Source organism: Cyprinodon tularosa, unplaced genomic scaffold, assembly GCF_016077235.1.
Source record: "Cyprinodon tularosa strain WSP-4 unplaced genomic scaffold, ASM1607723v1 ctg283, whole genome shotgun sequence".
NCBI lineage: Eukaryota > Metazoa > Chordata > Actinopteri > Cyprinodontiformes > Cyprinodontidae > Cyprinodon > Cyprinodon tularosa.
In genome coordinates, this window is record NW_024038989.1 from 449,167 (window position 1) to 476,662 (window position 27,496).

General features: G+C 40.2%; 1 protein-coding gene across 1 annotated transcript; it reads left to right on the top strand.

The window, feature by feature from the left end:
- The first annotated feature begins 505 nt into the window (after nt 1-505).
- On the top strand, nt 506-27,491 carry naa15b (N-alpha-acetyltransferase 15, NatA auxiliary subunit b). Its single transcript, XM_038290542.1, has 21 exons — nt 506-630; nt 2,180-2,243; nt 11,901-11,985; nt 12,075-12,179; nt 13,636-13,793; nt 14,380-14,514; nt 14,848-15,001; nt 21,766-21,885; nt 21,999-22,094; nt 22,225-22,331; nt 22,450-22,522; nt 22,612-22,781; nt 22,860-23,012; nt 23,827-23,955; nt 24,035-24,248; nt 24,367-24,560; nt 24,648-24,756; nt 24,834-24,932; nt 25,025-25,168; nt 25,651-25,748; nt 26,011-27,491. The coding sequence occupies exons 2-21, from the start codon at nt 2,190-2,192 to the stop codon at nt 26,206-26,208; spliced, it is 2,595 nt and encodes an 864-aa protein (XP_038146470.1). The 5' UTR covers nt 506-630; nt 2,180-2,189; the 3' UTR covers nt 26,209-27,491.
- The last annotated feature ends 5 nt before the right edge of the window (nt 27,492-27,496 follow it).

Below are 27,496 nucleotides of genomic sequence, written 5' to 3' on the forward strand. Positions count from 1 at the left end.
TTCAAAATTAGATCTTACGGAAGACTTCTTTACCACTTTTGTATTTTGATATAAAAAAAAAAAAAAATTTAACGGAGGATAGAGAATCAAACTATGTTAATAACAATTTTTCATACATAGGTGTCGATTTCAAAAAATTACCCCATCTCTCAATATTTTTTATAAGTGAGATACTTTTATTCAAAGAAGTACTAACCTATTGTAAAAACCCTAAAGCCCAATCAATGATGCAATATATTGAGAATTTACTTTAAAATTCAAGAGTCCTGTTTTTATTTTATTTTTTTATTTTATTACTTTGTTCTATGATCTGGTATTTTTGTTTCTCTGTATGATTCTATTTGTTAATGAGATATTCAATTTACAACTTTGTATAACTGTTTTGATATGCCTTGTAATAGTTTGATTGTTCAATTAAAAAAAATAATAAAAAAAAATAAAACAAAAAAAAAAATTAAAAAAAATTGAGAAGCCCTCGGTTCCGCGGTGAGACGGAAGTGTTTGAGGAGGAGAGAAAACGGAGCAATCGAGCGGCTGAATCCGGAGAAGCAGAGCCAACCACCGCTAACGGCGCTCAACTCGTCTGGACTACCCGGGCTAACTTTAGCTACATGTGCTGAGGTCGATCCCGACTGCAACGATGGGAGGGAGGACGAACGTCATATCCCGCTGGACGTGGGAGGAACGTTGGTCGTTTGGTGCATGGCGCGTGTTTTGAAGCTGCTCTGCTTGTGGAGAAATGTCCTGGGCCGTGAGTAGTGAGGAAACAGGAAGCGATTCTTGTGGGATGGAAGAGGGAAATAGTGACAATGAAGGTTGGAAGATAGCAGCATCAAAAAATGAGAAAAAGCGGAAAAAACAGAGATCAGTTAAAGGGGAATCTAGTTCAGAACAATCCAGTGATGATCAATCCATACATTCCACAGCACAACAAAATGAATTCAAAGTCATATTCAAAGTCGTTAATCAGGCAGACTCTTTTACAAACTGGAATCCGGTTCACTTAACAAAAACCATCAATAAACTTGTTGGAGAAGTCAGAGGTGCCAGAATTCTGTACAGTGGAGACCTGCTAATTAACTGCAGAGACAGCGCCCAGCAAGGCAAAGCAATACGTATTAACAAAATTGACGGGATAAGAGTTCAGTGCAGCCTAATGGAGAACAAAAAGATCAGCAGGGGAGTCATTGGAGGAGTTCCTCTGAAAATTTCTGAAAAAGAGATTCTGGAAAACATAAGCGGTGCAAAAGTAAAAGAAGTAAAACGGTTAAAAACAACAAGAAACGGAGAAAGATCTGACAGTTTATCTGTACTAATTAAATTCGAGGAAGAGCAATTACCAAGCAAAGTATTCATCGGTTACATCAGTTACAATGTCAAAATCTACAATCCACCACCATTGAGATGTTTCAAATGTCAAAAATTCGGACACATTGCAGCAGTTTGTAAAGGGAAACAGAGGTGTGGAAGGTGTGCAGGAGAACATGAATATGGTAAATGTGGAAAAGAAGCTAAAATAAAATGCTGTAATTGTGGTGGAGAACATACTGCTGCTTATCGCGGCTGTGAAGCAAGCAAAAGGTCTGAAGAAATAAAAAAAATGAAATTTGAGCTTGGAATAACTTATGCTGAAGCTGCAAAAAGGATCCCATCTCAGTCAGAAAAACCCAAACCTACAGTTCAACACACGGCAAATTTCAAACCTCTAGAGAAATCTCCAAAAATTGATGAAGACTCACTAATTGTTAAAAAGACAAATTTTGTTCTTTTCATGGTGGAAGTGATTAATTGTACTGCTCAGACGACAAAAAAAACAGAAAAAATCAAAATAATAGTGAAGGCTGCAGAAAAATATCTGGATGTTAAAGATATGAACTGGGAGATGGTTGGAAGCATGATGGAAAGACCAATGGGACCATCAGAAACTGGCAGAGGTACGATGACCTAGAGTAAATTAAAATTATACGGGCAAATGTAATTTAGTATAATTTAGTATTATGTGGGTTTAAGTTACACAGGTTATTTTATTGTATTTTTTTTTTTTTTTTTTTTTTTTTTTTGGGGGGGGTGAATCGTTTCCTGTTTCCTTGCTTTACTCCATATCAGTTGGTGGCGGTAATGCACATTTCACAAGTTTGCCAACCGCCATAAAATCTCATAAGAAGAAGAAGAAGAAGAAGACTGCAACGATGCCCACGGTTACTTTACCGCCGAAGGAGAACGCTCTCTTTAAGAGGATTCTGGTGAGTTAGTCGTTAAAGAGCTACTCTCTCGGCTGTAGCCGGTTTTTCTGCTCCAACCGCAGCTGACAGCCGCTTCAGTTTGATAGCAAAATTGTATCATTGAATGAGTTAGCTAGCCAGCTAGCCTGGGCCTCAATATGCGCTGTCACTGCTCCGCGTTAACGGCTAGCACTGCTATTGTCGGGGCTTCGAAAAAAAAGTGTTATTCGTATTAAACTATAATTTTATTTCAGTTAAGGGCGTAAATTACTCAATGTTGACAGTCGGTTAGAGGCAGGCCCCGCCATTTGTCACAACAAACATACTTCATTTAAGCTAACTCCCTAGCCACATGTTAGCTTTCAAGTTAGCTTCCACCTTGTAATTTAAAACACCTAATTTATATATATTCTTACAGTTTTACTCAGAATAATATTCAGATACCAGACGTTTTCTATTACGTGTGTTGCATTGTGAACTGGGACTACATTAAAGCTTATAAACGTTAGGGTGTACAATCGGCTAATGCTGCTCAGCCTCGCTAGCTTGAGTAAGCGGCGTGCGGGTAGATGTTTAAAGTAATTTCTGCAGCTACTGGCTAACATTAGATCGGTTCAGATAGGTGTTACGGGTTTGTCAGAGGTGAAGGCGCTCCAATGAGAGGTGTGACGGTATCATGGTATTTGTAACGGATCTGTTTGTAGCCTGGCTGTGAACTTGTAGTCTTGCATGCTGACAAGTGGAGTTCAAAGAAACTACCATGGGGTCCAGTTTCGGCACATTTGATTTCCTACGTCTACTATGCTTTGTGTATTCCTGTATCACTGCTGATGCACGCACTGTAGCGACACACTTTCAAGTAGCCAATATGGGCAGGTAAAGCACTATTATCCGGTTCACTTAAATGTGATTGTTTTTAAGAGCCGGTGGCTCTGCTGGAAGCTAGAGGATGTTGACCCGATTATTGGGCTGCATTGGAAACGCTGTGACCTGGACACGAATCTACTAAGCTGGTGCAAATCACATTGTTCTGTTGACTCAAAGAAAAAAAAGGTTTGGATCAAAATCGGATCAGAGCTTTATTTTACTAATATGATCCTTTAAAAATGATAGATTTTAGACAACTGGCTGTAGTAAATCAAATACTCATGCTTTATTGTAATTTCCAAGTATATTTGTCTCTCTGGAAGCTTCTATGTGTTACCATTATATCTCTTTGTACTTACCTTTTGTTACACATTTTGTTCTTGTAAAATAGCATATCAGTAGGGCGAGATGATAGGACCAAAATAATAACTGGTTTTCTAAATTTGGTCTGCACTATAAAATTCAGATCAATTAATATTAATGACTTTATAAGGTTTCAGAGAAACTGCCAAGGATGTCCACTATAATGCCAAATGTATCATATTTGATACATACACTTTCTGAAATGTTTTGCATCTGACACCTTTTGCATAATTTAATGGTAAAAACTTAGCTTAAAATCCTATTGTACACAATCAGATATACCTGATAACAGAGGGCAGAAGACTACACAAAAAATAATCTTCACTTATCGCATAGTAATAAATTATTAATATCAAATGTATTTCTGTTTTTTTTCTTTTTACATATTTAGTTACAAGGCCAAATAAGGACTTCAAACCAAAAAAAAGTTATTTTCTGTTTTGTCTTATTCTTGGATCAGGCTTTAAAGGGTTAAAATAGTTTTGCCAAGGCTAGATAACTTCTCCAATATAACAGTGTAAAAATATGTAATACAAAAAAGACTTGTATAAAGCAGTTTTATGTAGAGCTTTGACACAACAAATAACATATTTAACTAGGTGATTATCTCTCCTTCCTCATATTTCTTATTCAGTGGGTTCTCACTTTCCCTGTCACTGACTCCTTTATTCTTTGTTGATCAACTTTCATTTCTCCAAAAAGACAAACTAACCTAAACCTGAAAGATTGTTTCAAAATTCACTGTAATGTATTAGCAAAACAACTAGTGGCTTTAAAAGTTTAAATTCTAAAACGCGTAATTTTGCACGTACACTTGTTGATACTGAAGGCAACACTTTACAGGTAGTTTGTCTATTTCTGTTCTGTTTTTTAATCATCTTGATGTTTCTCCCCTTCTCTCTTACTCCCCCTTTTCTAGCCTTGACTTATGTTCTGTTTCTTATCTTTAAAAAATAAAACAGATCTCAGACATGTTTCCTTCAACCTGGGCTTAGTCAAACTTTACAGCACTAGTAAAGGGTTGGTTATACTCCCCGCATCAGTGTGTCGCACTGAGCTTGTCGCAGATATTTTTGATTTATGCCCAATTTTGAAGCGTGGTCTGCGCTATGTTATTCCACGCCACAACGCAAGAGGGACAATCAGGAACTAGCTTTCTCGCGCACCTCTCTCTTCTAGCTGGTCAAACTTCACAAATTATTTAACACAATGGTGGTCATACAAACAAACCAAGCCGATAAGGTACCAAACACGAAATGCGCATAATGTAGAGCGGATTTAGATTTGGCCAATCAGATGCCTACTGTCAACGGTCACCTACAATCTTGGAGAGGTCCAGCTGAGTGTCTGTGGCGGGGACACATTTACATTCACTGCGACACACACGCAGACAACCTGGTTTCTGAATATAAATCAGCGCTTCCTTTAGCACATACCAAATGTCCATTAGGGCAAGGATCAGCTCAATCAGCGCAAAATAATCAATTCATGCATCACGTACCACACCACAGAAAACATGGGTGTTTGGTCGCCTTATCAGGGGTCATGGGCACTCCTTTGAAGCTAGAGCTAAATTCCTTGGTGCACAGCTCCAGTCCCTTGACTGTGGTCTGTGTTGGTGACTTTGTTTAAATTGGCTGTGCCCTGAGTGTCAGTCAAATAAAAATATGATAATCATTTGCAGTGCATGTAGAAATACCAGAAATGTCCTCAAGTCATATTATCATAGAATATAAATTAAATAAATTTTGAATTATCAAACCCTACATATCAGTATATTTCCATTGTTGACATGCTTGTCAACAATGTCCAAAATTAACACACTTAATATGCGACAAGATTTTTAATTTGCCGAGTTAATGCCAATGCACTATTCACCACATGGTGACTGAATGTTTGGAGTCGGGCTGGAAAATTAATCGGAATAATCATGATTAATCGGTTATTGAAATAAGCTAATTAGTAATCGATTGATTGTTTACTGGAATATAGAAACTAAAACATGCCTGTAGCTGACAGAGCTACAATTACTGCTCTAGTTACACTAATGCCGAGCAAACACTCAACACTTTTTTCTTAGCCTTTTTCACTCCCTATTTTCCAGTCGTGTGAGAATTTTTCGACCCGGCCGATATGGAGCTCTTTCTGTAAAATTGACAGATTTGGGGATTAAAGTCATCCGGCCCCAGGCCGGATTTCCAGCTCGTAGTATTTGCCCATGGGCAGAAAAAAATCACAGTGCTGAAGTTTCACACGGAAGGTCACCTTGCACTATTTAAGGCTCCATTCAATGGAGAGACGCGTAAACAGTCAAAAAATACTATACAATATAAAATTAAACTTTGTGTTTGGAGAGAAGGACAATAGAGAGAATGGAATTTTTGGAGTGGGCACAATGCAGTTCATGAACTCTGGGGAAGATGTTCCGACCAAAGATAAAGGTCTCAAAAATAAATGGCACTGGGCATGGCTCAAGGAGACAGGACGAGAAGGCAAGCCACTTAGCAGCTGGTGTATGAAGTTAGGTGAACCAGGCGCTTGCTTCTGCACACTGTGCTCCAGGAACACTTAGCAGCAAAACTGGATATCAAAAGAAATGTGGTACATGCAAGTGGTAGATATAGATGCATTTTTGCCATCTTCTGGACATTTTTGGTATTGGATTTTCAAAAGTCAAATTTGGTCTTCAATCATTCATGCATTCTTTGATCCCATGTGAGCTGTAGCTGTGTGCAATGATTGAAAATATCGCACAGTGTATGCCCGGCTTTAGAGCAGTTATTATGCCAAGATTGTAAAAAGTAGGGATGCACGATATTGGAATTTTGGCCGATATCCGATATGCCGATATTTTAAAACTCATGTAGCCGATAACCGATATCGATACTGATGTTAAAGCTGGACAAAAATAAGTAGTCATTGAAAATAGCAGTTTTGTTATCCATTTCTGACACTTTGAAAAATAATATACTCAAATATATTTTCATATGCTGATATCAAATTGATTTTTAAAAACGCGGTATCGATCTATTTTACTTTCAAAATCTCGGGAAATGTCATCGTTCTGTTACAAACTCTTGATATTTTGCAAATTCTTGTGAGATTTTGTTAGTAAAATAGACCGATACCATGTCAATATATCAACATATGAAAATATGGCAAAATTTCGTGAGTTTTCGGGGGATTTCGTAGCATAACGATGACATATAGCAATATTTCATTAGTAAAAAAGATTGATATGGTGTTTTTAAATGGCAATATATCAGCATATGAAGATATTGTGATATTTTAATGTATTAATATCTTTTCCCTCATCTTTAGAAGTTTTTAAGTCTGTAAAAAAGAAGTTTTTGAGGAAGAAGAAGAAGTAGTATAGTAGTTTTTTTTTTTTTTTTTTTGACTTTAGAAACTCAGAAGCTGATCAAATATCGGGTTAAATATCGGTGGGGTGGCCGATGTCCGATATTCAGTTTTAAGGCCGATACCGATAGGGGGCCGATTATATCGTGCATCCCTAGTAAAAAGGTATATAAACATTTTGTGTTTAAGATTTAAAAATACCTTTGTCAATGTTCTCTATTCAGAACTCCTCACATGGTTTCATTTAATAAAAAGTATTTTTTAAGTTATCTGTGGCCATCAGATAATTAATTAATTGAAAAAATAATGGATCTATTAGCAAAATAATCCTTAGTTGCAGCCCTAGTTTAGATAATAGTTGCACATCAGTGATGTCCTTTCATCTTTTATTTTGGTAAGTCTCCCCTCTGTACCTTTGTTCCTCTGCTTTCTGTTCCTCACCCATCAATGGAGAGATGCACGTACAGAGAGCACTCCCCCAACATCCCGTCATTTAACAACAACTCAGCTGCTAGGTAGTTAATGCTAGGTATATAGTTAGAGTAACCAAGCCTTCTAAAAAAAACAACATAACAATGAGGGGGAGTGAGTGCCTGGGGTCCTTTGCCGCATGTCTCTCCCCCTCTCTCATACCGCCTTTTCTGTCAGCATACTGTTAAAAAAAAACGAGCCACTAGTGCGGTAAAAACTCAAAAAATAAATAAATAAGATTTAAATAGTTTTGTTTTTTTGAATGGTTTTATTTACAGCCACTTTATCAAGTAAAAGCATTTTGCATTTGCACTTTTTTGAATGAAATTCTAAAACAAAACTTGATTTGATAAAACTACTTTACCTTTTACTGGTACTTTTAGTAAATATGTTCCATAGAAATATAAGAGCAAACATTTGTTGTTTCCTGGCCGGTAAAAAATATGCTTGGTTGCTTAAAAAAAAAAAAAATTTCCTAGTCATCTTGGCCAGTGAGTCAAAGGGTTAATTTCGGACCCTCTTGACTAGCTCCATCGCTGTTTCTGTTTCAGCACACCTGAATCAAATTAGGGCTCCTCCTCTTCAATCAAGGGCTGCAGAAGCCTGTTGATCATCCATTCTTTTCTGGTGTGATGCAACATGGAAAGACCTAAAACATGCAGGACAGAGGTCCCAGAGGAACAGGTTTTGGAACCACTGGTCAGGTTTAGAATTTGGATAAATTATGACCCTCGATAAAACCAGGACGAATCTAAGCAAATTGCAAGCTGTTTATCAGTCATATGTTGGCAGAATATCGACTAAATCATTGACTGCAGGGTTCTTGCAAGCCTATTTCAGTATAAGGAAGCATTACTCAAAAAAAAAGAAGTCATTTATGCTGAAAATTAGGCTAATTAATAATGAGCGTAAAGTCCCTTTAACTGACATCTGGGCTTCCTCCCCAACATATTACAGCACAGATGCTGGTTATGCAAAAACGTTTAGAATTACAATGGAATTATGCTGATATCTTAACTTTTATTGAGCGTAACGGCTACAGAAATTGTTTTTTAATAATTGACCTTATTTGCATGTATACATGACCAAAGCACTGAAATCATTAACCCTGCACCTTTAAGACGGTCATCGACTCACTGAGGCAGGTGAACACGCTACAGCCCACCCACAATGCTCATAAAATATTCTGCTGAGAAACACGGGCTGTTAGGAGGCACAAATGTTACTCTCATGGGTAGGATTTTACTAAACCTTGACACATGTTCAGATAGGTATTGTATTTCTTTTAATAGAAAGAAATACAATGATTATCTTGTATTGCAAGATACTGGATACTATCAACCTTGACTTCTCCAGAGGATACTTGTAAAAGAAGTCTGAGCACATGAGAATTTGTCCATGTTTAAAGTTGGACATACAGCTTTTGGTCTGATTCTGTAGATTTTTTTTTTTTTTTTTCCTGGAGCTGCACCCAAGCCTACCTGCTGCTTTAGCTGTTGTAGGTTGGTTATTTCCAAATGGCCTTGGATATCTAAAACACTATTTTGCTGCATCAATCTTGAAGGATTGATTCCATGACCAAGTAAGTTTGGTTGGGACCGCCATGTGGTTGAATTTTCAATCTCTCTGGTTTAAATATAATCTTTACTACCAGTCATAACATTGTTAGCATCTTAAACATTGATACTAGCTGGGTGGCCTCTGTCCACCTGCCTTTGTTTCCAAAATCACGTCAATCTTCAATATGTGTTTGACTCAAAACATATCAGTTATCTTTTCATGCAGTGATTTATGGCTCCAGAAGAAGTTGGTAATGGTTTGGATCTAAATGTGTAGGAAATATTTAGATGGACCACAAGCAAGATCCACAGGTTTCACTGATAACGGCACATTCTGGGGAAGCTGTTTCTAAGTAAAGGAATAATTGTTTACTTATTTTCAGAACCAATGAGGTGTTGACAAATAGAAATGTAAGAATCTATAGAAGGAACGCTATTATCTACATGGGATGTCTGAATGTTATCAATATTGTAAGAGGGTGAGTTAGAGGGGGACTTTGAAAAGATAACAGGTAGGCTCAGGGGAGTGCAGAAAAGTCAACCAAGAAGAAATGTTTCCAGCATTTGGTTGGTGTGAAATGTAAATTCCATCATCCTGTTTAATCCCTCTGTAGTGAAGCAAAGTTTTCATGTTGATACAGAGTTGCTGGGTTTGAATCCCTGCATTAGCAGGGATTAAAACTCCGGCAAGTCTGTGCTCCCCTGAAAGGAGCAGCCATGAATCACATCTTCATGTTTTGTTTTTTCAAAACTTTTTCTAAACTAAATGTGTTTAGTTTAGTTTTGTTGCCACATTTGCTCCTTAATATAATTTAGATGAGACCACTCGGGGTGGAAAGATGATGAAATGTTTTAAATGCTGTTCTTGTCGGTCTTTCATTATATTTTCTGAAGCCTGTAAATCTGTAAAGGTTAAAACTTTGCAAATACTCAGACATCAGATATTGACTTGTTTCCAGATTATCTGATTGTTAAAAAGGAGTCTGATCTCTCAAATAATTGTCTGAATCTGGCTATTGGTTTAAATGCACCGTTTTTAGTGTTTCTACAGCTTAGAAATGAATGTTCAGTAACCTGAAAGCTTGTAAGTGGTGGCTTTTTTTCTCCCCCGTACTCTTCCTTTCAAACAGAACGTGGTAATTACTAAGAACGAACTTTGAAAAGTTTCAACACACACAGCAAGCCCTGCAGCCGCGAAGCACATGCTCCCACTGATTTTTCTCTAAATCATGGAGTCAAGTTATTTCTGTAAAGACCATGCAGAGAGCGGACAGCTGCTGGTATTAAAGTTTAAAATTTGTCCTCAAAATTCATCATCAGCAATGTTTTCTTAATCGGGTTTCTTAAGGTTAACCTTTCTAATGTCAAATTTGACCAGTTCTGCAGGATTCCAAACTCCGAAGACAGTTAAAGTGGGTTTTCTTTATGAACACTTCCACTGTCAGAATAAACTCTGTGTTTACATTGAATTGTCTTTTTAGTACAGTAAAGGTAATAAGTTAGGTGCTGTCCAGCAGCTATTCATTTAATATGATGAATTGGCTTTTCAGGCATGAAGGACAAGCTTGGTGTGTGTTCGGAAAATGGTTATTAGTCCAGACAAACAAGTTATGTCACATTGTTCAGACAGAAGGTAGAAAGAATCACATTAAAGCCCAAAACTGTCAAATCAGACATTGTCCTTTTTGTAATGGTCAGCAGCACATTTAATCAACAACCTAATATCCCTGCCAACTGTGGTGCTGATATATAAAGTCGACGTGCTCCTTTTTCGAGTTGTTTTAGTCATTTGTGGGGCAACGAAATGCCATCTGCCAGCTTAGCTCTTCCTCTCATGGTAAAAACACGTCGTCTCCCCTGACAGCCGCTAATCGGCTTAACAAAAGTGGTGATGTAGCGTTTGTGCAACTGTGTCTCTAAATAAAGCCGCTGCCTTTCAGTAAAAAAAAGTCATTGATTATTTGAATAGTTATTGCTTGCAGCTAATAAAAGGTATATTCAGTTGCTCAGAAAACTGAAATATTAATAGCTTTTTAAATCAGAAATGAGTGCCTACTGAAAATGAGTTTTACAGGGACCTATAATATCCATTCAATACTTGGTTGGAGCTCCTTTTGCATGAATTGCTATACCAATCCACTGCGGTGTGGAGGCGTTCTTCTTGTGGCACTGCTGAAATTTGAAGGAAATGTTTTGTTTGTCCATGTTGTTGGGTCTGATGTCTTGTCTAGGATGGTTGTCTCCAACTCCCATCCTTAGGACCAGCTGTCCTATATATTGGCGATACAGACATCTGCAGCTCTTGATGGCGGCTGAGAAGGTCCCATGATTTGATTCAGAGCCAGGTCACTGAGGATAACAGTTGAACCTCCTGTCTCCTGAATACATCCTTTTAATTTCTTCCTGTCTGTTCAATGATCTACGCTTCAAATCCTTCAACCATTTGTTTCCTACTGTTCCTTCAACTCTGGCACTGGGCTGTTGCAGCTCATCTTCCTGGTACAAGAAGTCAGTGACTGACTGGTGTCTTTCAAGTTTACAAACCATCAAACCTTTTTTCATATTGTCCTCATGATTTCTGAATTTAAAATCCATTTCATGTCCTCTATATTTTACTTTTCTAAGCTGCAAGCCTTAACCATAAGAATGATGGGTCTCATTTATAGATTTATTTGAGATAACTCATTTATTTGAGTGATCAATCTTAAATTGGTCTGATTTTAAGTGGGGTTTTTTTTTTCGAAGCTGAAAGATTGTTTTAGCTACAGATAATCAAAACCTTTTTGCCAAAACTGCAATCATTGTATAGCCATATAATATTGGAAATGCAATGTCTTCCACATCCCCTAATATTAACTGTAAGGTACCAACTGACTTGGAGTCTGTTGTGGTTTGTTGAAATTTGAAGATGATAAAAATACTGTTACTCCTTTCTCTCTAGTCGATTTCTTTGGAAGTAAACTTGCTTTTACCTCCATAGAGGCTTATGTATGAGTATCATTTTAATCTAGATATCTGTGTGGTTTCTGTCCCCTAATGTGTCCTTTTTTCTTCACAGCGATGTTACGAGCACAAACAATACAGAAATGGGCTCAAGTTCTGCAAACAGATCCTGTCCAACCCCAAATTTGCAGAACATGGAGGTAAGAGAATAATATTGACTGGTCAATGAGTCTTCCCTCTCTGTCACCGTTATCCTCATGGTTTGCTCTATGGGGTTTTCTCGCAACAGAGACATTGGCCATGAAAGGTTTGACCCTGAACTGTCTGGGGAAGAAGGAAGAGGCCTACGAACTGGTGAGAAGAGGCCTCCGCAACGACCTCAAAAGCCACGTCTGTATCCTTACTCACGGCATGCCGTGGAGACATGTTCTATCTTTACACTGAAAGGGCGTGTTGCATAACGGAACCTGGACAGGCTGCCGTTTGGTTGAAGAGATCGTTTTGCAGCACATTCCATCGATACAGCTCGGTTTCTGCCGCTTCTTCCTCTCTGAGGAATGAAATCTGTGAACTCTTCCTGCTGATAACGTCTAGCTCAGTGACATAGCGATATCTCTGTAGCTTTACTTTGCCCTTATCTGGAGTAAGAAGCTGAATGTGTAGCAAAAGGGCTGTCTGATTATGAATCACATAAGAACTTTCAAAAAGAAGAAGCTGATCAACAATTCCCTTTATTCACTAATCTGTTTCAGAGATTTTGTGGTGATTTAATGGAATTTCTCCACCTTTCTCTATCACTCCAGCGGGGTTTTGTTTTAAAGGTGCCGTAGGAGATCTTTTCTCTCACATTTTTTGCCATGTGGCTTTTAAGATCTCCCCACAGCTGCGTATCAAGCGATTTAAACAGAAGGTCTGCAGTGTGAAATCAATGAGTAACGTACACCCATCTCAAAACACGATCCGTGGACCACTAATTGTTCCTGACACATCAATCAGGTGCTTCTCCCTCCCCCCTGTGCGCGTAACCTGACACATGAACAAATCGACCTCCCAATGCTCGTGCTGGCGCGAGGACCAGTGCCGTCATGTTACCTAGTTCTAAGCCATGGTCGGTCTGCGAGTTATTCAGATCAGTCTGAAATATTACTTGAAGTTACAACCGTCACTGCCTGCTTACGTTCACTGAGATGTTGAACAATCTTACCGCAGACGCAGAAGAGGACGTCATGGCTGAAAGCTAACCACGGTTATGTTGCTGTTAGCTTGTGTCACGAGTGCTCTTGGCTTGTTTCCTTCTCGATTTGGGAAACATCCGATCACCTTGACAGACAGCATGCACGTTCTTCTGTTTTGAAGGCGTGGTTTCGAGGGGTGATCTGAAGGGAGAGGCATGGTTGTGTGTTTTCAAAAATTTTGTTTGCTGGAACTGTTTTTCCAAGATGTCTTACAGCACCTTTAAAGTATAAAATGGTTTAATCCAACCTACTATATACATGTAATTTGCCAAAGTTGTTGGATATAAATGTTAATGTTAAAGAAGTCAGAAGGACACATTTGTATGATGTGAGATGAGTGATCCTAGAACTGCCTGTAGTCTGGAAAACTCATGAAGTTATAAAGTATGCTAAAGTAAAGCTAAATCTTCCTTTGTTCATTTTCTGCCACCTTTATTAGTTTCTTTTGTAAAAGTTTAGTGATCGGAGCCCAAAACGGTGCTGCTACGGTGGTGATTAAAATGCTTTGCTTTGACAGGCCTCTATTGACCCATTATCCTGACCATTTGTTCAGTGGTCTCGCATAGTTTGGATGGACAGTGTGTACTCTTTCCTTAACACTCCCCTGCATCCCAGGCTGGCACGTTTACGGCTTACTGCAGCGCTCGGACAAGAAGTACGACGAGGCCATCAAGTGTTACCGCAATGCTTTAAAGTGGGATAAGGACAACCTGCAGATCCTTCGAGACCTGTCGCTGCTGCAGATCCAGATGAGAGACCTTGAGGGATACAGGGTGAGGCTCCAGTCACTTGTTTCTTGGTGATTTAAAGCTTGAGGCCACAGGAAATCCTCTGAAGTCCTGCAGCCTGTGGTGGAAAAAAAAAAGTTAGACCTTTTGCTAGGGGAAAGATGGGAAAAAAAAAAAAAAGATCTCCATTGTTAGTGAGGAAACAACATTTGGGAGTACACACAGTTTGGTTAGCCCCCACCCCCTGCCTCAGGCCCTGATCTGTGGAGGGAAGCAGACGAGTATCAGAGCTGTTGTCACATTAACTCTCCTGGGATGAACATCTAGCAGGAAAATGAAATGCTGAGATAAAGGTTGAGTTAAAAGAATAAAAAAAATGTGAGTGAAACGGTTAAAATTCGGAGTAAGGGTCACAGAAAGCATTTGTTAGCTCTGACTGAGCCAGCTACCAATATCCCAATATCATTACCCAGCAAAGACAACCTGCTGTCTACACAGTGGCCTTCAGCCTTTTCTTTGTCCCTGCTCTTCTCCGCCACCACACATCAAACAACTGTATACTTCAGACCTCCAAACTGAGATCCCACACATTGTTTGAAGCACAAACCAATATCTTGTTTTGTTTCCATAGGAGACGAGGTACCAGCTCCTGCAGCTGCGCCCGGCCCAGAGGGCCTCATGGATTGGTTATGCCATCGCCTATCACCTTCTGGAAGATTATGAAATGGCTGCAAAAATCATCGAAGAGTTCAGAAAAACACAGCAGGTTAGATACAATAAAAGCTTTTGGAATGGAGGCAATATCAGAACCAGGAGCTGCTGCTCTATGATCAGTAAAGGGTTCAACGTTGATTTACTTACCAGTTGTTTCTCTTTAGCTACCAGTTTACCGCTGAATTCAGTGCTCAACTGTGGAGAGGTGATAAGATTAGTCTGCTTCCTGCTTTTATGCCCTCAGTGGAGCACAACCAGCAGCTGCAGTCATAAACGGGGCTTAATTCAGTGTTTCCTGAGCGGTTGGAAAGCTGCCAGCAGGTTTTTTTGTTTTCATTTGTATCAGTGGGTCATATAGGTGTATTTCCTGCATGTTTCTGTCCAGACTTCTCCAGACAAAGTGGACTATGAGTATAGCGAGTTGCTGCTGTACCAGAACCAGGTTTTGAGGGAAGCAGGTCTGTACAAAGAGGCCCTGGATCATCTGTCCAACTATGAGAAGCAGATCTGCGATAAACTGGCAGTGGAGGAGACGCGAGGTGAGTCGCTTTAACTCTCCTCCAACTTGACCACTAGCTGCCAGTAGGGCTGCAACAACGAATCGATAAAATCGATAAAAATCGACTTTTAAAAGCGTTGGCAACGAATTTCATCATCGATTAGTTGTGTCGCGCGATTATTACGTCATCCGCCGCGCCGTCATCACTGCCTCTTGACTGAAAGAGGAAGAAAAAAAAATATGGCAGAGCGAGCCAGCGCCGCAGGCGCAGTGTTGCCAACTCAGCGACTTTTCAGACCCCTCCAGCGACTATTTTTCAAAAAGCGACTAGCGACAAATCTGGCGACTTTTTTCGGTGTCACTGGCGGCTTTTGGAGACTCTTAGTGAAAGCATGTATCGTTCCTATTCTGCCGTGGGGCGCCTCCCCCACCCCAACCGCGTTTTCCCGCAGAAGTCCTTCTCAGCGCTGGAGTCAGAGCCAGCGTCCAGACTGCAAATGAAGCGCGCATGCACCGGGATTGACGGCGCAAATTGATCACAATAATTAAAATAGCCTGCCCTTTGTAAAGCGAAAAAAGTGATAACATGCAACTTTTTTCAAAAGAAATGAACATGGCACGGAACCACCATGTTTGTTTGGTTTTAAAGTGGGGAAACGTAACGTTAGTTTCTCAGGTAATAATAATATTAAATCCAATTTTGTACCGCACTTTTCATTAAGAAAAATCTCAAAGTGCTACACAGTGCAAAAAATCAAAGATAAAAATCAACCATAAAAATCATGTGGTCAATAAAATCAAAGATAAAAATAAACAACATAAAAATCATGTGGAGGCAGAATAGGCTTGCTTAAATAAAAAAGTCTTCAAGCCTCTTTTAAAATCATTCAATGGTTGTGGAGCTCTCAGATGATCTGGGAGAGAGTTCCAGAGACGGGGGGCAGCGACAGCGAAGGCCCGATCTCCCATGGACCTTAATCTGGAGCGAGGAAGGTGAAGGAAGTTGCAGTCTTGTGATCGAAGAGATCTGGTGGATGAATGTGGAGTGAGAAGGTCCTTCAGATAATCCGGTGAGGATCCGTTTAAACACTGATGGGTGATGAGCGCGATTTTGTATTGAACTCTGCAGGTGATGGGAAGCCAGTGAAGGTCATGCAGAATAGGTGTAATATGGGCAAATTTGCGGGCCCTCAAGAGAATCCTGGCTGCGCTGTTTTGAATGTATTGGAGCTTCTGAAGATGTTTTTTATGGATTCCAACTAACAGAGAGTTGCAGTAGTCTAACCTGGAGGAGACAAATGCATGAACGAGAGTCTCAGCATCAGAAAAAGAAAGGAACGGACAAATTTTGGAGATATTACGAAGATGAAGGAAACAGATTTTAGACAGATGCTTAATGTGATTTTCAAAAGTAAATTGAGAATCCATTCTAACTCCAAGATTTGTAACTATGGTGGAAAATGGGATGTCTTGTCCAGAAAAGGAAACAGTCGTCATAGTTGAAGATTGAACCTGGTGAGGTGTTCCGATCAGCATGGCCTCAGATTTGGAGCAGTTCAACTGAAGGAAATTCTGAGTCATCCACTTCCTTATCTCCTCCAGGCAGGTAGTGAAAGCATTAAGTGAAGATGGTGATGATGCTCCAGTTCTAATATAGAGTTGTATATCGTCGGCGTAGCAGTGAAAGGAGATGTTATATCGATTTATGATTTGACCCAAAGGCAGCATGTAAAGGGAAAACAGCAGGGGCCCTAATACTGACCCCTGTGGGACACCACAGGAGACAGAGACAGCCTGGGACTTGGCCTTGCCGAGGCTAACACATTCCAGCCGATTGGAGAGAAAAGATTTAAACCAGTCCAGAACGGTGTCACAGAGACCGACCTCCACATGAAGACGGTGTAGTAGGATGTTATGGTCCACAGTGTCAAAGGCTGCAGTTAGATCAAGGAGAACAAGGAGAGATGTAGACCCAGCATCAGCTGCCATGTAGATGTCATTAGTAACTCTCAGCAAAGCGGTCTCAGTGCTGTGAGCAGAACGAAACCCAGACTGAAATTTCTCGTACAGGGAGTTTTGTTCTAGATGAAGCTGCAGCTGAGCGGCAACAGCTTTTTCCAGCACTTTTGACAGAAAAGGAAGATGTGAAATTGGGCGGTAATTGGAAAGAATATCTGGATCCAGGGTAGATTTCTTTAGAAGAGGTTTAATGATGGCTGTTTTAAGAGGCAATGGAACATGACCAGATTTCAGTGATTTGTTTATTATTTGTGTGATTAACGGACTTATTGCGGCATGATTAGATTTTATGAGTGATGAGGGGCAGGGATCCAGGGCACAGGATGAAGGCTTCATTTTCTTGAGGATGTTCTCCACTTCACTCTTTGCAACTTCATCAAAGCAGCTCATGGACCCATGGTGTACAAGGGTAGATGGCAGCCGAAGATCAGGAAGGCTGTGGAGCTGAGATCTAATAGAATTTACTTTGTTTTTGAAAAATGAGAGAAACAGATTGCATTTTTCAGTCGAATCCTCATCCTCAGTTTGTTGATTGGGATGAAGGAGATGTTTTATTGTCGAGAAAAGCTGTTTGGAATTTCCCGGACAGCTGTTGATAATGTTGGAATAATACTTAGACCGTGCTTCCTTAAGAGAAAAGGCATACGCTTTCTGATGTTCCTTATATGCCTGCTTGTGTACAGAGAGACCTGATTTTTTTACACGTCTCTCGATAGCACGTCCAACAGCTTTCATGTTCCGCAGCTCATCGGTGTACCAAGGAGCTGAGCGGCAGAATGACACCAGCCTCGACTTCAGTGGAGCATGGAGCTCCAGAAGCTCCTGGAGAGATTGATTGTAGTAATCCACAGAGTCAGTTACAGAAGAATGATTGACAGCAGTCAAGGAATGAAAAGCAGAAGACAAAGCCCCAGGGGAGATATTTTTCAAATCACGGAACTGAATAAGACGTTTAGATTTTGGAGCAGACAAAGTTGAAGGCACTTCTAGAGAAATGATACTGTGGTCCGAGACGCCCAGGTCATATACAGATAAGTTATTGATAGTTACAGTGTCTGTAATCACCAGGTCCAGAGTATGCCCCCTATTGTGTGTAGGGGCATCAACAAACTGAGTTAGATTTAGTGAGTCCAGAAGAGACTTAAAATCTGCTGCCAGAGGGGAGGAAAAATTATCAAAATGTATATTGAAATCTCCAAGAATAATATTTTTCACAGAACGGGCACAGAAAAAAGTTAGGAGGTCATGTATCTCTGAATTAAATGAAACATGTTGTTTTGGAGGCCGATAAAGCAATGCTATATTCATCTGGAGTGGGGCTTTGAGATTGAAGGCCAAGCATTCAAAAGAAGAAAAGTCCTGAAGAGCCAGATCGGACAATTTTAAATCACTGCGGTAAATTACTGCCAGACCACCACCTCGCCCCTTGCGGCGAGCTCTCTGCAGATAGCTGTATCCAGGGGGACAAGCTTCATTCAGCGAACTGTACACATCCGGTGGGTGCCATGTTTCAGTAAGGCACATAAGGTCCACATTTTTCTCCAGAATATGGTCATGAATAAGGCAGGATTTGTTGGTCAGTGATTGAACATTAAAAAGTTCTATTTTAATACTGGTTGAAGTGGAAGCCTTATGGAGAGGTTTTAGCAGACTGAAATCCACTCCACGTTTTCCTTGCCCCTTCATGCATTGAGTTCTTCCAGCCATATCAGGGAGCACAGACGCTGCATTCTGATGACGAAAGCGTTGCGCGACACGTCTGGTAGACCAGAAGGAAGCCATAGGGCCAGATCCAGCCTGCTGATGAAAAACAGTTCTCCTCCGAGAGCCTCTATGGACATAGCGGGGTCTACGCAGAAGACCCAGTCGTTTTAAGATGGAAACACAGGGTGGGATGGAGTAGTTGTTAAGTCCAATCAGCTGGGAGGCGGAATAGGTCAACATCGACGAGCCGGTCAAGCCTGGAGAAGCTAGCATGGAGCTAACCGCTAACAGCAGACCCACGGCTCCAAAACAGACATTCAGGAAACAGAGCGATGTAATCCACAGCATAACTTGCAGACTAGCACAGGAGAAAATCCAGCGAGAAATGACGACGGTTGATAACGACAACTTTTTCCGTGGAGAAGCGGCGAAGCGGTGGAGAAGCGGCGAACATTCAACGCCAGCGTCCTCTCCCTCCGTCCTCCCGCTGCTCTGCTCATGGGTCAGTAATGTTCACTCCCTCATTCTTGGGGTTAGGCTCTTTGGTAGCTCATCGGATGCTTTCCTTACCGTGTTAGGTTACAGACAGTGATAAGGTTGGCTACTTATTTTACTTTTAATTTCATTTGAATTAGCTTAAGCAGCGTTTACATTTACTTTATAAATTAATTAACTTGCAAATTATGAAGGCAAGGCTTTTAAAGTTTAAATCTTCTGGCAAAGATAAAGTAAAGAAGATCCTGCAATTTATGGAATTAAAGCAGAATAAAATCCAGCAAGATCAGTAATATGTCAATTAATTATATGCCACATTCCCATGAAAATATCTGTCTTTGGAGGATGTGTTTTTTAACACCCCTAGTTCTCTCATTTTTATTCCAAATACAATTTATAATTTGAATCACAGGGCTATTTTTATCTCTATGGTTCAGTATTTTCTCAAGTAGCAACTTTAACTGTTATATTTCCTGTCTTAAAAGGCAGAACTCTTCTAGTCTAAAAAAACTCATTTGTTGAAATGGGGGGGCCTATTGTTTGAACCCCTTAGGGGCTTTTAAAAACAAAAATGTCTTTTTTTGCGCTTTATGAAACAAAGTACCCTATATTTTGTGGATGTACAGCTACATTTCTCATGTAAGTTTGCGTAGTTTTAACACAAACATTTATTTTTCATATTGCACCAGTACAGTTAATGAGCAACCTGTACTTGTGTGCTTGTTTGTTCTGTCTAAAATGTTTATTTTGGAATAAAGAGGTTAATATAAAAAATATTTTTTGTCCGATTCATCGATTAATCGAAAAAATAATCGTCCGATTCATCGATTTTTAAAATAATCGTTAGTTGCAGCCCTAGCTGCCAGTAATCATACCTTCAGTCTGCAGCAGACATGTGTGTCTAAGTTGAGACATGGAACAGATATACTCCATGGTGTGTCATGGTGGTGGTGGCATCATGCTTTGGGGATGTATTTGTTTGTTTAAATAACAAAAGAATATCAAGTTAGTTGTATTTCTTCCTGTTCACACTGCACCTTTAATAGCTGACCAACAGCTGCTAGTTTTTCCTTCATAAACTCAACAGAATTTGCAAACATATATAGCAAGCCATTTTCTTTTACATTTAATTAAAGCTGCAGCTATCTCTAATTTCTAGCAGGAAATTTGAAATTAAGTCTAGTATATAGAGCTAGGAACAGACAATTTTTGTAATCTGTTAAATAACTCCTCATTGAATCAAGGTATCAGATTAAAATCCTGCTTTAAGACACGCACCTGTTCTCATGCCCCACATATCCCATAGACTGTAACGTCAGTTTGTATGCCTTAAAAATCGTGACCATTTCTTTTTCCACTCTGATACCAATTGTTTGACCAACATCCAACTGGATGACTGTTGCTTCTGAATATCTACAAAATCCATCTTGAAAATAACACTTTGATTGCTGGATTGGACTCATTTAACATGGATTTGTTGGCTTCACGTTCGCTGAACATTGATCCAAAGTACATTCAGAAAAATAGGATGCATACTTGCAGATGCATCGGTGCTGTGCTACAGAGGTGTCACTTTGCTCATCAAATGATGTTTTAGTGATAAAGGAATTGAATAAAAAAGCACTTTTTAAGATATTTTCAGTAAAAACTGTATTTATTTTTGTAACACAGCTGTCATTACATCTGGAAAATATAATACACTTTTATTATAGTTAGACTTGGACGTAGACAGATTATTTGTCATTTTGTTTACACAAGTGTAAAAGAAAAAGAGATTTCGTTTGGAAAAGCTCTCTGGACAATTTAATCTTTTTAAAAGTGTCGCCTTGAGAAATAGTAAAAAATTATACATAAAAACAGTAATATAAACATAAGAATGTAAATTTACTGTTCTAACATAATTTATTTATTTTTTAAATGATAAAATATAATAAATTATATTATGTAAAGATCCTCTTGATAAAAGAGAAAATTAACATTTTAACAATATGGCTGCTTATCAATTCAATTCATTAATTGTTAATTGTTATTAGTTGATAATAAGATCAATCAATTTAAGATGATTCATAAATCGATAACTTTCCTTTAACACAGCTATAGAGCATGGCTTTAAAACTGTCCCCGTATCTGTCTGTAATCATCTGGATAGATGCCCTCTGACATCAACAGGTTGACCTGTATGAATCCTTGGAAGGTAGACATGGGGCTGACATTATCAGCTCTCAGTTTTGGTGTAAATTTTTCCAAATCTGCTTTGGATGGCCTGGATGTTTAATAGAAACCGCTCTAATCCAGGCATGACGTTTTCCAGTCTTAGGAACCTGTAGCCGGGGCTGAAACTGTGGCAGTGGAACACATAAATGAACAGGACACCCCTGATGTCCTGTCCAGGGACACCTTCAGTTGACATGGATGTTTGATTAAATCTAATGCTTAATTATCTGGTATTTGTAAATATTTACTCTGTACTATAATGTGCTTTTGTCTGTTTAATTTTCTCTCTAACATCCTTACAGATCTGTAAGATGTCAGAATCATTCTCCCTTGCAGCGTTTGTGTGGGAGCTTAATAGTGGTGTTCTTGCAGGAGAGTTGCTGTTGAAGTTGGAGCGTCTGGATGAAGCTACTGAGGTCTACAGGCGTCTGCAGGAGAGGAACCCGGAGAACTGGTCCTATTACCATGGCTTGGAGAAAGCCCTAAAGCCAAGTAGGAATCCTGACTCTCATCCATAGAGATCCCCCATCATCTCTGGCTTGGATATCATAAAGTTCACCAAAGTGGTTCCATGACAGACAACCACATTTTGTTTCTCTTATCAGGCAGCGTTGAGGAGAAACTGAAGATCTATGAAGAAACCTGGGAGAAGTTTCCTAAGGGGCTGGTTCCTCGGAGGCTGCCACTCAACTTTCTCTCTGGTAGATTTTATGATGCAATCTAAACGGAAATTGGGATCCGTCTCTCTTTTTACGGATATCCTTTTCTAGATGTAGTGGTTTCTAAATTTTGACAGGAGAAGCATTTAAAGGTTTTCAAATATTTTTGCAGGTGAGAAGTTCAGGGAGTGCCTGGATAGATATCTGAGGATGAACTTTAGTAAAGGCTGCCCGCCTGTCTTCACCACGCTCAAATCATTGTACAGCGACAAAGAAAAGGTGAGATCTCTGCACCAACGGACATTTCTGGGGAGTAAATAGGGAAAGTGGAAGATTTTATAGATTGAAAGAAATGTGATGCAGGTGACATCTTCTACTTTGTCTTTTCTCTTCCCAGGTGGCAATTATAGAGGAATTGGTGGTCAGCTATGAAACATCATTGAAAAGCTGTCGAATGTTTAGCCAGAACGGTGAGTTGGATGGATGGATGACCAGTTTATACATTTTATTCCTCAAATGAGAAGTATCTCAATAATAAACTATGCTTTCACTGCTTCAGATGATGGGAAGGAGGAACCTCCAACCACATTACTCTGGGTGCAGTACTTCCTGGCTCAACACTATGACATGATTGGCCAGCAGACCCTCGCTCTAGAACATATTAACACAGCCATCGAGAGCACACCCACACTCATCGAACTCTTCCTCATCAAAGCCAAGATTTACAAGGTACGAAAACTCCCCACCGCACATCTGGGAGGAGGGCTTTGGCTTTGGCTTGACTGACGCTCCTGTTCCATCATGCAGCATGCTGGGAACATCAGAGAGGCCGCTCAGTGGATGGACGAGGCCCAGGCTCTGGACACAGCTGACAGATTCATCAACTCCAAGTGTGCCAAGTACATGCTGAAGGCTGGCATGATCAAAGAGGCGGAGGAAATGTGCTCCAAGTTCACACGGGTGAGCTGCACCGTGGCGAAGAAGTTTCAGAACAACAAGACTAGCCTGTTTAAGTGACGTTTAATTCAGCAGATCAGTCATGTGTTTGTTTTTCCTTCTCTTTGCTATATTGACAGCTACCGTATTTATGATTATCTGTTATTATGAATACTTAGAGCTTTAATTGGTCATATACATTTTTAATGTTGATTTAGTTTCTACACAAATTGTAAGAGTAGATGTTCACACAGCAGCGCTGCTGAAGCACACATGTTCTGTGCCTCCCCTGAGCTGAGGCCTGCCTGAACCATCCTAGTCAAGGATCAAATGTTTATCTACAAATTTAAATTATGCTGATCTAATCTTGAATCAAAAGGGTTAATTCTTCTAAAGTCTAGATGGCTAAAGGTAGTAGAAAATGTCTCCCAATCTTTAAACGACTAACTGCAACAATACTTCCATAAAAATATTGCCACAGCTGTTAAGTAATTCCCTGAAAAGTGGCACTCAAAAAAAAAAAAAAAATGTATTTCAAATACAAGCTAACTTGCTAAATGTAAGAATTCCTGTTTCTTATTCTGTGCTTTCTGAAAATTTTTTTGCAGAACAAAAATGAGCAAATAGCATATTTTCTGAATTTGAAGTTTTATATGATAGCATCATGCTAACTTTATAGCCAGCCTGTAGCAGCTTTACTTTGGATGCTCTGACTATGAGCACTGATCGGTGGGAAGGCAGGTGTAACGACGATTGTTTTCATTAGGAGTAATATCCAGTGTTTCCTGGAGTAACCCTGTTGTGACATTCGCTCCGGCCTGTGCTTCTGATTTCCCAGGAGGGGGCGTCAGCGGTGGAGAACCTGAACGAGATGCAGTGCATGTGGTTCCAGACTGAATGTGCGCTCGCCTACAAGGGCATGAACAAGTTTGGAGAAGCGCTGAAGAAGTGTCACGAGATAGAGAGGGTGCGTCTTCGCTACTTCTGCATCAAGCACTGTCCCTCTGTTTGGGCTAAAACTGTTTGTGTTTCATTGCTCTGCTCAGCATTTTGTGGAGATCACGGATGACCAGTTCGACTTTCACACCTACTGCATGAGGAAAATGACGCTACGCTCCTACGTGGACCTCCTAAAGCTGGAGGATGTTCTCCGGATGCATCCTTTCTATTACAAGGCTGCTACCACAGCGATCCAGATTTACCTCAGCCTCCATGACAATCCCCTGACTGATGACAGCAAAGAGCTGCAGGCAGACACTGGTCAGTCAGAGGAAATAGTTAAAGTTTTCCTTTTCCCACCTACTGGCCAGTTCTCTTTTGAAGTGACGTCCTCTATAAACTACTTTTGATTCAGTGTCGACTCCTCTTTATTTTTCAGCCAACCTGTCGGACAAAGAACTGAAGAAGCTTAGGAACAAACAGAGAAGAGCTCTGAAGAAGGCCCAGCTGGAGGAAGAGAAGAAGAATGCAGAGAAGGAGAAGCAGCTAAAGAACCAGAAAAAGAAGAAGGAAGATGATGATGAGGAAATCGGAGGGCCCAAGGAGGAGCTCATTCCTGAGAAACTGGTCAAGGTTAGAGATCAGGAAGGGAGCAGATGATCTAAAGCCGATTCATCTGATGTCATTGGGATTCCTGGTTGTCTATGTGTCCCGTTACAGGTTGAAAGTCCACTGGAGGAAGCGGTGAAGTTCCTAACGCCTCTGAAGCACCTGGTTAAAGACAAAATTGAGACGCACCTGTTGGCCTTTGAGATTTACTTCAGGAAAGGTTGGTGCCTAAAGGAGGAAACTCCACCTTTCCTTTTTATTCTTTTTATTTGTTCCTAATCTGTTTTTTCCTCACAGATAAATACCTGTTGATGCTCCAGTCGGTGAAGAGAGCCCTGGCCATTGATCCAGACCACCCTTGGCTTCACCAGTGTCTGGTGCGCTTCTTCAAAGGAGGTAAGGCCCCCTTCCTGATGATGATCTCATGTAATCAGCCTCTCCTTTGTTGAAGTCTCTAACCCATCCTTAACTTGTCTTTATCTGTTAAGTGTCGGAGAGCAAGGAGCTGCCGGAGGTGGTCAGGACAGTGCTGAAGCAGGAGATCACACGGCTGTTTGGAGACAGCAACCCCAAGAGCTTCAACCAGGCCTACCTCAGCAAGCACTCCAACTCCATACCACACCGCCTGGCTGGTGAGCCTCTTCTGCTCCCTGTCATGTTATATTCTTTAGAATATGTGCTCAAAGTACTGGAGTTGAATAAAAAAAAGTTCTGTTAGTGTTTCTACTCGGTAAGACCTGGTTAACTACTCACACACTTTGGGGTCTTTGATCGGCCAATATACAGATATAATAAATCATTTAGCATCAAAGATCTGTGATAGTAATTATGTATAATTTTTACTACTTTTTTTTCTCTACTTTTAACCCAGGTAAAATAAGGCTACACATTATCATTACTATGGGATACATTGGCTAATTTACTAGGATTTTTCTAAAAGTCCATCACAGATTGAAAACTTTGCTTATTTAATGCGAGTTATTTTCTACTAAAGCAACTCTAAAAGGTTTGAAACACCTGAGCTTTGATGAACTTAGGCACGGTGCAGAAGAAATTATTGTTTTACCCTTACAAACACAACATTGCATTGCTTCACACTCTATTCTTCCTGCAGCTGCTAAGATGATGGCGTATCTGGACTCGTCAACGGAAGCTAAAGCAGCAGAACTGGCCACATCACTGGATGAGTCTCTGAACAACAGAACTATTCAGGTATGAATCCAGTACCTTCAAATTAATAATGTAAGTAAGTAGCAACATTGTTTTATCCAGCGTTGCACCATAATGCCTGCTTTTTTAAGTATTTTCATTAAAGGTTCAAAGATGAACTGTTACTGTTTTGCATACAAAATGTTTTATTCCTTAAATCATTTATAAAAAATGGAAGAGCCTTTACTCATAAACGTTGGTTTTTGAATCATGGGTGAATGTATTTGTTAATTCCAGTCCTGTCTCCTCTTCCTATGAAACTCAGACCTGCACAGAAGTCCTGGAGTGTCTTCGGAGCGGCTCGCTGGGAGACTGTAAGGAACACGCGGAGTCATACCGCGTCGAGTGTCACAAGCTTTATCCGTACACGTTAGCTTTCATGCCCCCCGGCTATGAGGAGAACACCAAGATCGCCAACGGAGACGTCTCCACAGAAACCGAGGAGCTTGGAAATGAGATCTGAGTGCTGCAGAAGAGCTGCGGATGAGAAAAGGAATTGGGCCGAGCACAGAGCCTTGTGGTACGCCGGGTAGCCATAAATTCTTTTTTTTTTTTTTTTTTAAGAGCCAGACAAAGAAAGCAAATAGGGGTGTTTGATAATATGGCTCAGCTTAATTTGGTCTGACCTGGCATGGCTTGGCTCTCTCCTGCGTGGGTGAACTTCAGGACTGTGTGTGTGTTTTGAACGCGTGCGTACATATTCGTTGGTTAAGAGGGGAGGGGAAAGAGGAAGATGACGGAGCAAACATTTTACTTTTTTAACAGCCTGCTACCAAGTTTAACTTGAAAATAAGTCATTGCGAAACAGATATAGAAACTGTGATACAAAGACACAGATTGCTGGTTTTGGCCAAGATGTTGAATAAAGCCGCTCGAGTTGGACTCCAACACACAATTATAGCATAATCTGTTCCCATTATTTTAAAAAGAATATCTTAATTTATATGGAAACGGGACACGGCTGTCACTCTATGATGTGGGACTGAGCAGATTTGATCTCTGGTCTGTAACCAGCTGAATAGAAATCATTCACTGAGGACATCAGCTGCTTCAGGCGTATCTGTATCTGCTGTAAAACTCACTTCAGTGTCTGTGGAGAACGGGAGAAAGGCCCAATCCCCGCGGAGACACAGCAACGTGTAAGACGGCTTTCCATCAGAATGTGCTTCCTTCACCCGCTCCGGATTCAACCTGGGAACATGTAACCCTGTCTGTTCTTCTGGAGCACCTTGTAGCACAGAATAAAAACTGTAAAGATTGTGTTGCGCTCTGTTTCAATACACTGCTACTGTGTTGTTGTGTTTTCTACATGGCTATCACAGAGATGGGTAAAACCGAAGCAATACCATAGTCGCCTCCCTGTTTATACGGGACCAGTGTAACAGTGAACGCTTTGCAGGGCTGTTTACACTGATCCTACAGGAAGAGGCCCGTGAGTAGTTGTTGTTACACTTAGAAATGGTTTTATCTGCATGTTGGCTCTCTGTTGAAAATGAAATGAGCATTTTAACATGTCCTTCAGAGGGAGCTTGTGGTTCAGGTGATCCTTGGAACGGTCAGACGTCACTGAGCAAGAAAGTGTGAACATCATGACAGGATTTTACCTCCTCTGTTCCCGACAGCTTCAGGAACTTGTTTTCTTCCCCTTTTTCCTCTCATTTGGGTTCTAATGTGAAAGATGAAATCTGAGGTGGTGATGTATGATATCTCTGGATTTTTGTATTAAAAAAAGAAACAAAAAAAATAGACTT

Coding starts and splice junctions, on each gene's coding strand:
- naa15b (XM_038290542.1), top strand. CDS start 2,190: ATGCCCACGGTTACTTTACCGCCGAAGGAGAACGCTCTCTTTAAGAGG. Junction 11,986..12,074: donor CAAATTTGCAGAACATGGAG/GTAAGAGAATAA, acceptor TTCTCGCAACAG/AGACATTGGCCATGAAAGGT. Junction 24,757..24,833: donor TGAGATTTACTTCAGGAAAG/GTTGGTGCCTAA, acceptor TTTTCCTCACAG/ATAAATACCTGTTGATGCTC.